The sequence below is a fragment of the Rhopilema esculentum genome, chromosome 19 (genome assembly GCF_057945365.1).
Source record: "Rhopilema esculentum isolate cy_ngs chromosome 19, ASM5794536v1, whole genome shotgun sequence".
NCBI lineage: Eukaryota > Metazoa > Cnidaria > Scyphozoa > Rhizostomeae > Rhizostomatidae > Rhopilema > Rhopilema esculentum.
The window spans coordinates 324976-340473 of NC_142833.1; the positions used below are offsets into that span (position 1 = coordinate 324976).

The 15498-nt window shown below is 37.0% G+C and overlaps 1 protein-coding gene across 2 annotated transcripts in view; it reads right to left on the reverse strand.

Moving 5' to 3' along the window:
- Positions 1-15498, reverse strand: part of LOC135688458 (endothelin-converting enzyme 2) — a 38704-nt gene that overhangs the window by 1129 nt on the left and 22077 nt on the right. For both annotated transcript variants that reach the window (XM_065205315.2, XM_065205316.2), the window contains exons 2-18: positions 14472-14668; positions 11605-11862; positions 11333-11398; positions 10962-11075; positions 10274-10363; positions 9505-9641; positions 7256-7478; positions 6210-6308; positions 5728-5805; positions 4759-4862; positions 4439-4497; positions 4202-4253; positions 3922-3989; positions 3374-3498; positions 2340-2405; positions 426-521; positions 220-296 (exon numbers count right to left, since the gene is read on the reverse strand). In XM_065205315.2, the coding sequence (XP_065061387.2) occupies positions 220-296; positions 426-521; positions 2340-2405; positions 3374-3498; positions 3922-3989; positions 4202-4253; positions 4439-4497; positions 4759-4862; positions 5728-5805; positions 6210-6308; positions 7256-7478; positions 9505-9641; positions 10274-10363; positions 10962-11075; positions 11333-11398; positions 11605-11862; positions 14472-14668 (1909 nt within the window). The remainder of the gene's footprint in view (positions 1-219; positions 297-425; positions 522-2339; positions 2406-3373; positions 3499-3921; positions 3990-4201; positions 4254-4438; positions 4498-4758; positions 4863-5727; positions 5806-6209; positions 6309-7255; positions 7479-9504; positions 9642-10273; positions 10364-10961; positions 11076-11332; positions 11399-11604; positions 11863-14471; positions 14669-15498) is intronic.

The window sequence follows — 15498 nt, forward strand, 5'->3', positions numbered from 1 at the left end:
ATAATATGGGGAAAAGCTACTTTAGTTTGGCTAAAATGATAGATTGACTTTCAGATATGTAAAAATGATAGATTGAACAAAGATTTTTAGAAGTAAAGGCAATCTGAGACTCGAAATTGCCATATACAAGCATTCTATGTGTGCTATAAAAATTGTTTTCAGTAAGATGTGCGATAAAGTTACTTTCGATGAAATAAACTTCCTTTACAAATGAATTACCTGAATTTGGAAATAGAGTGAACTCCGTTTTCAATCTGGCTTATTGCTGCAGACTCTCTGTATTTCGAACACCAAACCTGTACAATTACACAAAAAACTGAATCGTTGGAATTGACAACTGTTACATTTCGTATCAAACACTTATCAAATATTAAATCATAAATTAAGAACAATAAAGTTAAATAGCATTTTTAAAGGGGGCTTACCTGTGCGAATCCAACGAAAAACAGTTGTTCAGGAGAGAGGTCGATGCCGGGCAATCGCTTTTCTTCGCCATTCGCTTTTACCCATTCTTGGTAGGCCTAACGAAAGATAAATGTTAAAATTTAAAAAAGAATTTCAACCGTAAAAAATTATTTATTACAAAAAGAGATATTTACGGCTTGAGAGTAATTTTCTTACATTTTAAGGCGATATGAAATTATCAGGTGTGCCAGTAAGGGCTAGCCTGTGTTCCAGACCCCTAACTTAAAAGTAGAGGGCTTATTTAAATACACATAAATGCATGCATACAGCTACAGAAAGGCCTCTACTTTTAAGTTAGGGGTCTGGGACACAGGCTAGGAAGGGCCTGATTATATGGAAGCGGGCTGGCCCGGTAAGAGGGCTGGCTCGTTTACCGAGACGGAATTTACGTTTTGTATTATATGTGAAAAGAGCTGTTTCGGCAAGCGGGCCAGCTCGGCTGTATTTGCCTGCGCATTACAGTTCTGTGCATTGTATGTGAAAAGGCGGGAAATGTAGAATTAAAATGATGCGGCATTACTACAGTTTGTACAGGAAAGCGACAAGCTTGTATCTTATCACGGACTGGAAAGAAGTTTGGCATATACTCAGACGATTTTCCGTTAAGTTTTGTAGCAGCAGCAGCAGATTTACTGACTTTGTCAGCCATTTTGATTTGCCGAATGATGGCTTTCATTCTTGTGACACGTCGATGAAAAGAAACTGTGCATGCTCCAATGTGTGTTTTCAGCCCGCTTGCCAAGCTGGCTCGGTTTGATGCGATTACATGGAAGCGAGCCAGCCCGTTTACCGGGCCAGCTCGCCCCATATAAGCAGGCATTAAGTCACCCATCAAAGAGAAAGGAAGTTAAAAGGGAAACTCAATAACAGCTGAATGAGATGTGTGTGCTCTTTGAGTGCCAGGACGGGGAAGCTCATTCGACTGAAAATAGTGTTATGTTGGTTGTCAACTATCATTGCGTACAATAAACCACAGAATAGTGGTAATTAATTAAAATTGACAGGATCAAGTTTCAAGGCAAACCACCTCGACAGGCTCAGCTGTGCACATGTTCTGAACTTGTCTAATTATTTTCATTGAAACTAACGTCAGAAAGATATCAACAGGCTTCGAGTTATCAGGAGGAAACGGAGTCGTTATGCGCGTATCAAGTCACTTAAAAGGCCCCGTTTAATTGAACCAACACTCACCCTACAGTTTTTATCACAGCTCAAATTCAGAGATAGCCCAACATTTTGCCCAACAATTCCCTAAACATTTCTCTTTGATTGCTCAACAGCCTTTTCGTCACTTGAAGAGCATCTTAATCGCTACTCAGGGCTATTGTGCCTAAATGGTAAAAAGCTCCTCGTTCTATTAAGCAATGTTGGTTGACCTCTTCAAACGACCCAACATTTCACCCAACATTTTGCAGAATTAACTTTTGCGGATGAAAACCTTCCCCTAAATATTGAAGAAAATTTTCTTTTGCATTTGATAGGTCTCTACTAAATATTGCGAATATAAAATTTGTGATTTAAAGAATGATCTTGTCACTGTTCCAAAATCCCAGGTCTTCACAAATCAGCCAAAATAGGACACAAAGTTTTGATAGAAGTCTTGGGGAATGTTATTGTAAAAGTTTTGGTAGTAATTTGAAGAACTGGAAATAAAGAAAGTGGAAGGATCGGAGAGGGCAAAATTTTTCAAAATCGGTTAGCCGGAAATTTCCCCGTCGCTGTCTCTATTTTCTTTCAACTGTTCCTTCTTTCTGGATAGCCAAGTTCCTACGCTTCGCGCACTTTTCCACCTCTGTATGGAAAAAAGTTTTCCGCTCAAATTTTGCCATTGCATTCGTTGGAGGGTAATCGATTATTAAAAGGGGTAAACATACTTTGAATGCAGCTTTGCTTCCACCGTTGTCGGCTATGTTTTCACCCAATGTTTGATTACCATTCAACTGAAGCGGAAAATATAAGAAATTTTACATACTAGAAAATATAAGGCTAAATATAGGGGTTAAGTGATGACATCATGTGCCTTCTGATGTTAGTACTGGAGCTTAGAAAAAAATCACCGAACACTTTAAAATGCGAAGCATCAAAGGAAACTGTTGCAAATTTGCAGAGACAAGACAGGTGAAAGAACCGAGGTTTCTCTTACAAATATTTTCTTTTAAGGAATCGCTTAAGGTTTATATTTGGTTCGCGTCTCTTCTGTTTTTAAGCTTTACTCGGTGTGGATTTCACAAATTGTTTTTGCATCTCTTTTTTCCATTTTTATATCATCTTTCTCGTTAGAAAGAGATTTCAATCTGAAATCTATTGCAAAATCTCTAAATATTTAAATACACATAAATGCATGCATACAGCCACAGAAACACAGAAAAGATATAAAGAAAATTCTTAATCAAGAACCAATTACAAAAAGGTTATGATCATGCCCTAATAATGTTTGTTTTGTTTGTTTTTGTTTTGTTTTATGTGTATTATCAAATATTTTCTTTTAAGGAATCGCTTAAGGTTTATATTTGGTTCCTCTATATTGTCCATTTGAAATATTGTCTCGCCTGGTTTTGTTGCAATTTGCAAAAACATTTTCTTTACTTTCTCCTTTACTTGTCTTTTTTCTTTACTTTCTTTACTTTTTTCTTTACTATTATCGTTTTCAGTAATGATTGACATTACCAAAAAGTTTTGTCGGCGAACATCTAACGTACAAATACTCTTAGTTGACTTGTTTTTATAAATCTTTCCTTTTATTAGGTATGTTTTGCAAACTTAGATAACGTTAGTATAATACAATAAGAAAGTGGGGCTGACTATTCTGTGGGACTGACTGTTCTGTAGCACTGAGTTTAAATACGCTGGTTACTAAAAACCATATATTATTGTAAACATAAATTTAAAAAATTCCAAAGAAACACACATTTTTTCCATACATGCTGTACTTGGAGTACTGATCGACTAAGCATTTCGCTTGATTCTTAAAGCCTTGCTCGGATTTCTGTGTCCACCAGTTCTCTGAATTGCCGTCTTTGTTAAAGGTTTTACCTATGAAAAGGCGCATTTCAAAAACAGATTTTAATATCGGAATGGATCTTCATATCAGCAAACAATGAATTAATCGATTAAGGGAGAAAGTAGCCATTCAATTGCGACTCTGATCCAAAACTAGGGCTGAGTTTTGAAAGCAATGCTCTATTCACTTCAAATGTCCTGTACTGGCTTGCAAGCGAAATTACCAGAGGGTAGAAAACGGAATGCTGCACATAAGAGATTGACTTATGAAAATGAACAACACATCATACACAGTTGCAAGGAATCAGCTAGACCTGTGGTTCTAGGCTCACTGTACAAGGGACAGCGCCAGAATATCGTGCAAAATAGGCCAGCATCCATGCTTTGCCTTCATTAAGTTAGACGGTATTTCTACTATTGTGCTTTGAGAGGATATTGGAAAATTCTCCTTCATACCTTGATCATCGAATCCATGTGTGATCTCATGACCGACAACGACACCAATTGCACCATAATTCAGCGCCCTGTTAAAACCAATCATAAAATAGGCTGGCGCAAAAATTGTCGTAAAATGCACATCAGGAGATCAGCCAAGGCTTGGTACATGTAGCTGGCTCAAATTTGCAAAATCATGGACGAAATCAAGACTAAGAACAATATTTTCTTGCCTGATATACTCCTTTAATCTTATATAGTTTATAGTTTTTCACGAAAGCAAGAATATAGATGACAATACCTTGGCGCCCTGTGATCGTAGAATGGAGTCTGTAATATTCCAGCAGGGAAAACTGAAAAAGAATAGAAAAAATTGAAATTTTGAAATTCTGAATGAAATTTATAATTTAATTGCTTATATATCATCATTTTTTTTAAAAATTTTCTAAAGTTTACAGAGAGAAACGTCTGTGGAACATAAGCTAACAGTTCTTATAGCAATCACAGGTTGATAAGAACGATAGTTACAAAAACTTGCCAATTTTGTTCTCTGTTGGAGAATAGTATGCATTCACTTGAGCTGGAGTCATTGCCCACCTGTAAAAATGGTGAAAAGAATTAAACAAGCTTAATTGTGGTGCAAGTGCAATAGATCTTATCTAACCATTAACAGGCTCATTCTGTTCTGTTTTGGAGATAAAGGTAGAAGGCATAAAAATACGAGCTAAATGTGCAATGCAATAAATAGAAATTTATTCACAAACAAAAACCAGGTATGCTTTTACTGACACCAACAGTAATCATAGCAAACGTTCATAAATTTCTTGACGAAATTCTAGACACTGATGAAAATCTTACAGGGATTTGTCAACTGGTTTTCCAAATTTCACATAGTTTCGAATGTTGTTAAATTGTCTTCTGCTAACGATATTGGCAAAGAAATTTCCCTTCCTGACAACCAACTACGAAAGAAGAAACACACCTATTCAAGCTTCTGGAAGACACATGTTCAGAAAATAGAAAGTAAACAATGAAATTCTCATCAATAATTGCAAAATCAATATAGTAACGAGTCTTTCTAGAAAGATATGTGAATCTCTTCTTAAATCATAAATTAGTTATTGTTTAGAAGTTTACGATAAAATATTCCACAAATACACAAATGAGCTACTAGTAGTGCAAAAACGAATCCTTCGAGTAATTCTATTCACCGATTTTCTACAGGCATAAATTTTAGAAAATATTGAAAACGAAGACCACTAACACTGAAAGACCCTTGCACTGTGTGTGACAACAGCCCCCCTGTCCCAGTTGCTGTATCTTACGATTATTTATGGAAATTCTACTAGGCAACGAGAGCACTATTCCAAAATCAAAAAAGGCAACTAAAAGATCTTCAAATTAATTAAATTTTTCTTTATCGAATACTGTTTTCGATCAAGTTTTAGTTTTAGCTTGTATTTTTGTAGAAATATTGTATCCATAAAAAGTCAAAAAAGCAATAAGATGATCTTCAAGTCATTCAATCATATCGAATTTGATAAACGACGCTCCTTTTTTAATTTCATTCAAATATTTCTTGATGCTACTCATCAGTAAAATCAGATTCATTTCTACGTTCATAAACGTATAGTATGAAAATATAGATTAAATAAGTGAAACTAAATGAAGAATCCGACAAAAACAAGGTTTTGCTGAATTATCAGAGTAGTAGTTAACCTTATTCAAGAACAACGACTCTCCATAAAATATCTGAAAATCAAAAGAGCACCAAGTAATAACGAAATGAGAGAAAACTGCAAATGAAGCCATTCCTTTGAGACTTACCCCTTTGTAATATTTGTCCAAATCGCTGTCCTTAACAACGAAGTCTGGGTATCCAATGTTCTGAATAATTGCGACTGCCTAGACAAATTGAACTATTTTTTGTAAAGTCTGCAATAGTTAATTGGTTAGGAATAATTCGGCAAGACAAAACAAAATTGGCAATCAAAGAAGACAAAAATTAAATTGGGGAAACCAGCAAAAGACAACTGATCAATTGAATTAATTCAATTCAGCACTTTATTTGATACCTGTGAAAAATCATTGCAGAAAAATAAAAAAGCCTCAAAGCATTGAAAATTATAGCCTTTAGAACAGATTCTGGTGAATTAGAAAAACTGTTTTACTCAGATCTAACGAATCCTGCTTTTAATGATTTCCTATAAAAATGAAGAAAAACAACTTTAAAACTTTGATCTATAAAAGTACGTCTTCAGAAGCTTATCATGTTATGGTAACCTTTTCAAAATTCAGAGAGTGGGTACCTTCTCCTTCGCAGCTTTCTTAGTGGCGTCATCCATCCAACTTAACGTATCAATATTTTCCATAAACGACTTTCTAATTCCTTGAATCATTTCTTCAGCCTGTATGAACACAAAGTATACAACCAGTTGACTCTAGGGTTCTGAACGCTGATCAGTAACGGACTGATTGTGTTTTAGACAGAATTATATTTTAGACATAATGATTAGAAAGAAAAAATGTATTAATAACAGATGCAGTTCAGAAGCACCCTTAAAGCGTTGGAGAGTACATAAAGCAAGCAATAAATCTAAAAGAGATGCAGTTCAGAACCACCCTTAAAGCGTTGGAGAGTATATAAAGCAAGCAATAAATCTAAAAGAGACCATAAAAGACGTCTGCATAGAAAGACAACTTTCAAAGACGTCTATTTCCCAGAAATAGCCAAGATTCTGTTGAGCTGCATTTCGAGATGAAATTTGAAGCCTATTGTAGATTGAAAATAACGAAATTTCACTATTCACTTTGTTTCCAGACGAGAGTGTTTCCGGCACAAAAATGGTGACGGAAAATAAAATGACAAGGCAGTTCAGGAACCACGCCACCGGAGTGGGGGTGGGGGAGGGGGGGTGGCGTGGTGCAAAATAATTAGGAGAGAGATCTAGCATTAACATAATAAATGTCCGGTTAGAAATGAAAGTATAAAAAATGTGTAATATTGAGATTTGGGGGCAGAGGACATGCAAAATTTGTTTGATGATTTTGTTGTGCTTTAAAAATGCAATTTGCTTTGAAGAATTATGAGTATAGTTTTCATCAAATTGGCGGAATTGGTCACAATTTCTCAAACATGTGTGGAATTATGGGTCCAAATTTTTTGACCAACATGGCATGTTCCCGTCCAAAATTAGACTTAGTTACCTCTGAGAGTAATGGCTGACATTTGAGAAATCAAATGTGCAAGCTGCTGGGCTCATTCACAATCTTCCAAGAAACAATGCAATTAGAATGTGTTGTCACTCGTGTACTGAATCTATGTAATAAAACTATGACAATTTTTTTAACTAACCATGGTTTTTGCAGAACCTATGAAAGCCTTGTCCACAAATAGCCTTCCCAATGCAAACCCAAATGCCGATGTTGTCGAAGAAATACACGTCTCCCACCGTGGATCCTCCGCAGTGGTTCCATAAATCGTCGAATAGTAGTCGTTGTACGCCTCCTTGTATTTGCCAAGCAAAACGGATCCAAGAGAAAAGACGACCTTCCACATTATGTAGGACGATTGGACACTAGAAAATAAAAATACATATTTCATAAAGAAATCCCTAAAACTATTATCATAAAACCCAATATTCAAGTTTTATTGGCTTAGCTGCAGATCATATTTTCACAAAAAACAGATCTTGCAGTTTATATTCAAGCTATTGGTCTAACACTCTTCAAAGAATAGACTGCAGAACATTGATCGAACAGCTTGGCAATTAATATGCTCAGTTGTGGAAAGTTTGTTAGACGAAAAGCTTTGGTATGACTTAAATTTTCTTAAAGGAGAACTGACACGCAAAAATAAGTTTGGCTAAAACGGTAGTTTGTGACAAGCAAATTCCGGGATCGAAAAAATTTTTTAAATCACAGTTACCGTTGTTGAAATACAGGCGTTTTAAGTTGAGAAAGGACAATTATTCCGACAACTTGAGATTCGAGGCGAAAATCGTCACGAATGGGCGATCATCTTTGACGTCACAAGTGACATGTTCTCAGCACGTATTGTGTTTCTCTATAGAAACCTTCAAGAAAATGCTGCGGACAAATGTTTATTTTGTGCATTTGAAAGGTTTGGGACTCTGAATCCGAGTTTTATTACATTGATTTCGAAACAAATGGAGAGTTTCAGCCGTCTGAGTTTTTGTCACCAACCAGCGCTGCCGCTTGGGCAGACCCATGGCTCAACAGTGACGATGTTATGAACAAAGTACAGACTGGAATTACAAACTGATATGGAATTTCTATTAAAAACAATGCCATTGCTACAATCTAAATGAGATCAGGTATCCTAAAACTAGAATTTCATTTCAGATTGAGGCGTCTTTGTCCAGACTGCTTTGTCTGTATGGGCTAATTCGCTGAAATGCCTATGATGCCCTAAACGGAACTGCAAGTTATTTGTTTTTCAATGTTCCAAACGCGTTAACTGTATAGTGATATTAAATAGTAAAGGAGAGTTAAAAGTCGACTTGTGCGGATTATATGCCATTTTCACCGGGCGTGAAGGGTTTCGGGAACTGATAAGTTACCTGGCAGTCGAAAAATCTGGATTTACGGAATAGGCTCTTAGCTCTAAGTCAAAGAACTTGATTTCTTAGTCGAAGAAAATGCTGTTTAGCTGTCATAGGAATATCAACTGGCGCATTATCTTCTTTTCGAGCAATTTTGACTTGGGTGGGGGATGGTCTTTTTGCAAGACTAGGTTATTCCCTAGTATCTCAAACTCTGTTAAAATACAATAATCAAGTTCAGTGAAATTATTATTTAGTCACACTCGCAGCTCCCAGCAACCAAGGTTTTTTCTTGAATTCATATTTCTGCACCCAAAGCAGGTTGCAGGATCGCTTTTACCGCCGTCTCCACTAGGTTTCGTTTGTCTTTTGGCTATTGCTTCAACCCCCCCCCCCCCCCCCCTCGTCCCCCATGTTGCAATTTTATTTGTAAATATAAAAATAAAAACTTTGAAGAAACGGCATCAGTTTTCAAACAAAGTCGACTCCTTTTTTTCACAAGCTTAGAGGTTCTTTCAATGTTTCAAAGCATGCTGGTTCGAAGATATCATGGCATAAAAATAAATTTTATGTGGATATTAGCGTCTCAACAGACATGTAGCTAGGATTTTCTAGCTTCTACATACTTATAAATGAAATACCTGACAATTTTTTGTCTTTTCACCGCGGACTATTTTCAATAAAACACGAAACTTCATTTGTACTTTCACGTTAACATGTCACTTGTGACGTCAACCGAGAATTTCAACAACTCCTGGCGATAATCATGTTTCCGCTTCGGGAAATTCCTAAGTCCTGGCTGTGACGTATTTGACGGATAAAAGTGCAAATATCAGAAAAACGGCGAATCTAAGAAGAAAACTTTTTGCAGATTTGTAGTCAGCAACAAATTTTGCATCGAATAAGCCAAATATATTTTTGCGTGTCGGTTCTCCTTTAAGCGCCATTTCTAAATCCTGTACCGCCAAGAATTGTTCAACAACTAATTTTGGACATAACATTGATCTCTAAAAACGCGCTAAAAACAATAAAGTCTTACAAAGGATCCTCTTCTTTAAACAGCTTGTACGAATCCCTGATATAATCTAGAGAGTAGGTGACGACTTCTTCATTTTCAGAGATTCTGTGACCTGTTTCCAAAAACGCCCAGTCAAGCCAGTTCTTCAGCCAATCCAACTGTAAATAAAGCAATTTAAGATTGCACCTGATAACGAAAAATCAGCCAGAGACGTTTAAGACCAGAGAGACAAACGCTATCAGCTCTGGAGATTCCAGCAAGTCGAATTGCCAGTAAACAGAAATTTGGCATAACGTTAGCTTCAAACCGGCTGTAATGTCTTAACAATCTGGCATGAAATGAGGCTAATCTGCAACGTTATCTTTAGTTGGTGATATCAGGGAGAGGTCTGGAGACAAATAGTAAAGGTCTAACAAGGGAATGAAATTAGAGGCTAAGAAAAAGAGGTGGGATTCTGATACTATGGGAAAGAGTTCGTGATGTTGATAAAGAGCTGTCGACAGAGCTCGTCAATTTGGCAAGGACACTTGCAATTGGTGAGTTTGGGGAGAGTTTGTTGTGCTTGGAACATGTCTTGGGGAACTAAAGAAGGCATCTCTGAACAACTAGTAACAATTTCCGTGGTAGGCTCTAAAAAACTCAATAACAACGGCAACAATGAAGAGGCTGGAGAGGTTTGTGAAGTATGAGTTGCCGATTAGGCGAATGTCCCTTAACTGGATTGTCATTTTGTTAAGAAAACACAAGTTCGATTCAAAATATTTCTTAAAAAAAAAAATTTTGAACTTACCGGTATTCCGGTTTTGTTTGCGAAATCCTTTAGTTTCATCTTTTGGTAGTTTTTATTGTACTGACGCGCTTGCTCAGTCGGTAAAGTGATCTGACATAAATGAGAAACTTCACAGTAAAAACAACTACGAAATACATTAAAGTCATATGCCCGTCTTGAGAAAAACAAGTCTCTGAAATCTGAAACCATAAATTAAAATCGCTCGCTTCAAATCTTGAAAAGGCTTACAAAACGATCTAGTCTTCAAAGTGGTACGAAAGCAATACCATGGTACGAAAGCAATACCATGGTACGAAAGCAATACCATGGTACGAAAGCAATACCATGGTACGAAAGCAATACCATGGTACGAAAGCAATACCATGGTACGAAAGCAATACCATGGTACGAAAGCAATACCATGGTACGAAAGCAATACCATGGTACGAAAGCAATACCATGGTACGAAAGCAATACCATGGTACGAAAGCAATACCATGGTACGAAAGCAATACCATGGTACGAAAGCAATACCATGGTACGAAAGCAATACCATGGTACGAAAGCAATACCATGGTACGAAAGCAATACCATGGTACGAAAGCAATACCATGGTACGAAAGCAATACCATGGTACGAAAGCAATACCATGGTACGAAAGCAATACCATGGTACGAAAGCAGTGGTACGAAAACATTGTAAGACATACGTTTGCCAATCGCTTCTCGAATTCGTACACTTTATCCATCAATAGTGTCCCATTTTTGTTGGCTCCAAGAAGCGTGACTAGCTTCCTCATAAGGGTTCGATAAGCGCTGCTGACCTACAAATCACAAGAATTTGACAAATAACATTTTTTAGGAAACGATAACACAGAGGCTTGCTTTAAAAAGGCGAAAATATTTTAAAGACGTAAAAAAAAGTTGCTTTTCGGTAGCATTAAAATGCAACCAGTCCTTATCAAATTCTGTTATTTCGAGGTTCCAATGACGGTAAATACTACCTTGCAATCGCAGTGAAAATTTACCAACAAGATGAAATACATATTAATGCTAAAAGAGGAAGGAGAATTTTATGTACCTTTTTGTGGTATGTTGTATTGCGAAGGTAGGCCTCTCTCGAAATTCCAAGACCAGATTGGTCAAGCTAAAAAAAGGAGAAACGCAAAAGATTGATATTTAATTTGCAGAGGTTTCAGGAAGTTTTAAAGATCAAATGTTCATCATCTGTTTCTTTTAAATAGAAAAAAATAAAGGAGCTTTCAACAATCTACATTTTGAAATACCATGCTAAAGACAATTTAGAAAACAGAAGAAATACAAATTTAAATCCAGATGAATCAAAACACCCACCGTAATAACGTTTACCGAAGAATTCTTCAAATCACTTCCTACATACATATTGAAAACCGGGGCCATTGCTAAATATTTGTGAACTCTAATAAATGTGTCGGTCCAGTTCCAGTTTCCAGCAGTGAAATTCATGTCGGTAACTGGCCATGAGTTGTACTGCTTGATCACGTCTTTCAAGGGCTGGTCGCCACGAGCCTCGATGCTTTTTTTGTCCAAGCAGGAGGAGTAGTAATCAACAGCGTTTCTTATTGACATCGACTGTGGAAATCAATTGACATAATTAGAAATAACTGTTAAAAAGATAAATAAAATAAATCTTGCATGCATTAAAAACATGGGTATTAATTATTTTGTTGAGATATGATAAAAAGGGCGCAGAGAAAACAGGACCGTCCTTACTTGAACGTGGACATCTAGATTGTTTATGTTTCCTTAAGTGATCAGGTGCTTTTGGGTTCTGCTGACTAGAATAAGCATCTTTATAGAAAAGACCAACCGGCATAGCCAGTTTCTGTAGCTCTATCAAGAGGAATTTATCAAGAGGTAAGGAATTCATTTAAAAAACAACTTTCCTCGGATGCACGCTATTTTGAGGAAGAGAGGGCAAAATTATACTAGCATGCAAATATTCTCTCAAATTTCAACTATTGCTCATGGATTTCGAAGTTCTGAGAGAAAACTGCAATTAACACAAGCAAACGGTAAAACAAACTTCCACTGTGCGCCACTGAGGGCACAAAGGTCCAAAAACGTATAACGATTTTGATGCAACATTTGACGATCTTTTGAGAAGGTCTGGTGAGCCAACTACCCTCCACTGATCGAGAAAGGCATTTTGTTGAACAAACCATCTGACACAATAGAAATGCCCAAAGCACGTGATCAAGAGCTGGAAAGGAGAAACTTGCATATGCAACATTTGCACATGATGTGTAATTAAAATAATTCATGTTTATATTTAAGTAGAAGCATCTATCCTTTTTGTATTGTAAACAGTTACATTTTTCCTTCTTTATACTTTGAATGTTAATGTTCATGGAAAAATAAGGCCAGAATAGTTGTAATGACATAATGAGAATGAGCGGAAACGGTTTAGGCCTAACGATGGTAAGGGGAATGTGGTGTGTAAACGAGGAGTGGATGATATTAATGCAAGACAGAGAAAGTGATTCGTCGCAGTGCCTGTTCCAGTGCTGCACACACTAGAGATTCTGTTTGGATGTTTAGATAAACTTTCTCAACCTCTTCCAAAACTCCTTCGCATCTGCTGATTCTGATTCCTATCTGATCAACTGGCCATACATTCTGATCAACTGGCCATACATTCTGATCAACTAGTCATATCTTCAATTCATCAACAGTCTATTGCTCTATTGCAAAATGCTTGCTCCATATCACAATATTGCTACAGCCCATGCGTTAACTGCCAATATCTTTCTCCACCCATTTATCTTGGATTTCCAAACCAGCTTTAACCTTCTTTTATATTCGCCTTCAAGCTTTCCTTTCTTTCCAATTGATCTTATTCATCTCCTTGATTCCTAGATATTTGTGCCCCTTCTGCTCGTTTCCTTCACTGCTTGGACCCTGTGGTTCAACGATTTTCTTCTTTTTAAAGATTAGCACTCCATACTTGTTTCAGCCACATTGCATACCAATGGCCTCGCTGTATTCGCGAAGCGTTTGTATTAATGAATCTTTTTTATCTGGGTTTTTAGCAAAAAACTCAAGGCAAATAACATCTATAAATAGCAGACTTTGTTTTTGAATCCTCTTAACCAGCAAATGCCTTTATGTTGCTTACGCCTATGCCTTTTGCAAGGTCAGTAATATTGCTATCACACATAAAACAAACAATAATGGTGATACGCTGTCCCCTTGAAATGTTTCTCTCCGGATATGCACATCTCCAAACTTTCAAAAGATGATGTTCACTCAGCGTCCAATGACCCCATACTATCACTCGGGAATTTTCTAACATTTTTCCGATCCATTCGAGGCACTGCTTTATCCAACTATTGAGCACCATATCGTTTACCTTTATGTAAAAGCTAGATCATTCTATAACGATTTTTCGGCACTATCTTGTCTATCAATTGTTTTTCCTTGGTTCCACGAGTAAACTTTCAATACCCTTTTTCTCTTTTGGTAAAATCTTTTCTATTTTCAGATACTCATAAACAACATTTTTCTCGGCCAACTTCCATTTGAGATTTTATCCAGCTGGATGAGAATTCCCTCGTGTAAAGAGAACAGTGCTGTATCCAATATCCCTGAGCGCCGCCTCCCTAGGGCTACTGATGAGCGATCTTTCTACTCTACTTTCTTAGCACCTAAACATTTTTAGCATCTCTATCTTTTCTTTATTACTCTACTCGCGCGCACCAAGTATTTCTCGTAGCTTATTTACTTATTTATTTAGATGTTTTTCAGTGCCCTTCTTTATTTATCAGAGTGCCAAAATAACAACTGCTACCATCGATGCCTTTAAACACTGCATTTTCACTTCTTCAATTCGGAAGGATTTATGCTTTGTGATCCAAATTCTTTTGCAGCTAATTTTCTATTTGAGGGTACTGAAATGTCGTATAAACATGTGGTTCGACCAGGTTCCTTCCGGACTGCTTGATTTATTAAGGATGGAAAAAATGCCCTTTTTAAGATTCTGCAAGAAACTAAAAACCCGAATACTTTCATGTCCGCATGCAGTAAGACGACACAGATGCTGCATAGATCTGTCTAAGAATGAAGAGCTAGACGGAATATGTTTGTTCACAAAAACCCAATCCCCTGTATCTCTTTGAAGACAACAAACCTAGACCTACTGATGCCTAGACTAAGCAAAAAGACAAAAATGACAGCATTACCGATGAGTTTTTCTGGCCACTCATGATTTTGGAGATCTCCAGCTTAATGATTTCTCGGTTTCTGCTGCTTACTTCAGAGAATATGCTATAACGAGTTTTAGAGTCCGGAATCGCGGTCTTGTCTAGCCAGCCACCGCAGGAGTATTGGTAGAAGTCTTCGCATGGATTTGTAGTCGTATTCATACGACTTATAACACCTGCAAAAGCAAAGATTCAATTTACTTCAATCTCAAACTTACAAACAAACTTACAAACAAATGGCAGCCATTCAAAACAATTATTAAAGCAGAACGATAACAAATTTTTCTAAGTTTGGTTAAGCAAGCGCCCTGAAATCCCCGTTCATTACATCGAACGAAAGGACAAGGCTCCATCACATCTGAATCATCATATGAGGAATTTCCCAGTTTTCTACATTATTCCTTGTTTTGTTCTAGAATCAAAGGTTTTTACCAAGAATGGTCGAAAGTCTACTGTAAAGAGGACGTTGTCTAGGGGCTTGAATTTCACTTTAATTTCATGACAATGAGCTTGCATCATACTTAAGCTTTTCGTCTGACACTTTAAGAGGATAAAACGTCAAAACTCTGCGCTGGGAAATATATAAATATATATATACCCATTGGTGGATCAAAATTGGTCAATTACAAACGCGAGGCTGCCCCATCAGTGCCGCTCCGCTTGCCTATTTAGAATGTTACCAGTGGAGTCCAGTCCGAAGGTGAAAAGAAAATCCTTCAAACTGCACATAAGCTTCTCTTGAATGATTATGTAGATATATTCCAAAACTGCTAGACGGAACGACGATCAGGCTCTACCAATAATGCGAGCCATGTTACTGGTAGTTTTTTGCACAATCTGGGTTTTCCAGTGAATGCTGTCCTATGGCTGGATCGCATGTTTTAAGTTGTCGTTTTTGATCTGCAAGACCGAGGAGGCTGTCCTCTTTTGGGGAGGATTCTGCTTCTAATGCTGGAATAGACATGCTTTTTTATTCTATCCCAATCTCTTGGTTGTGCGTCCTGTG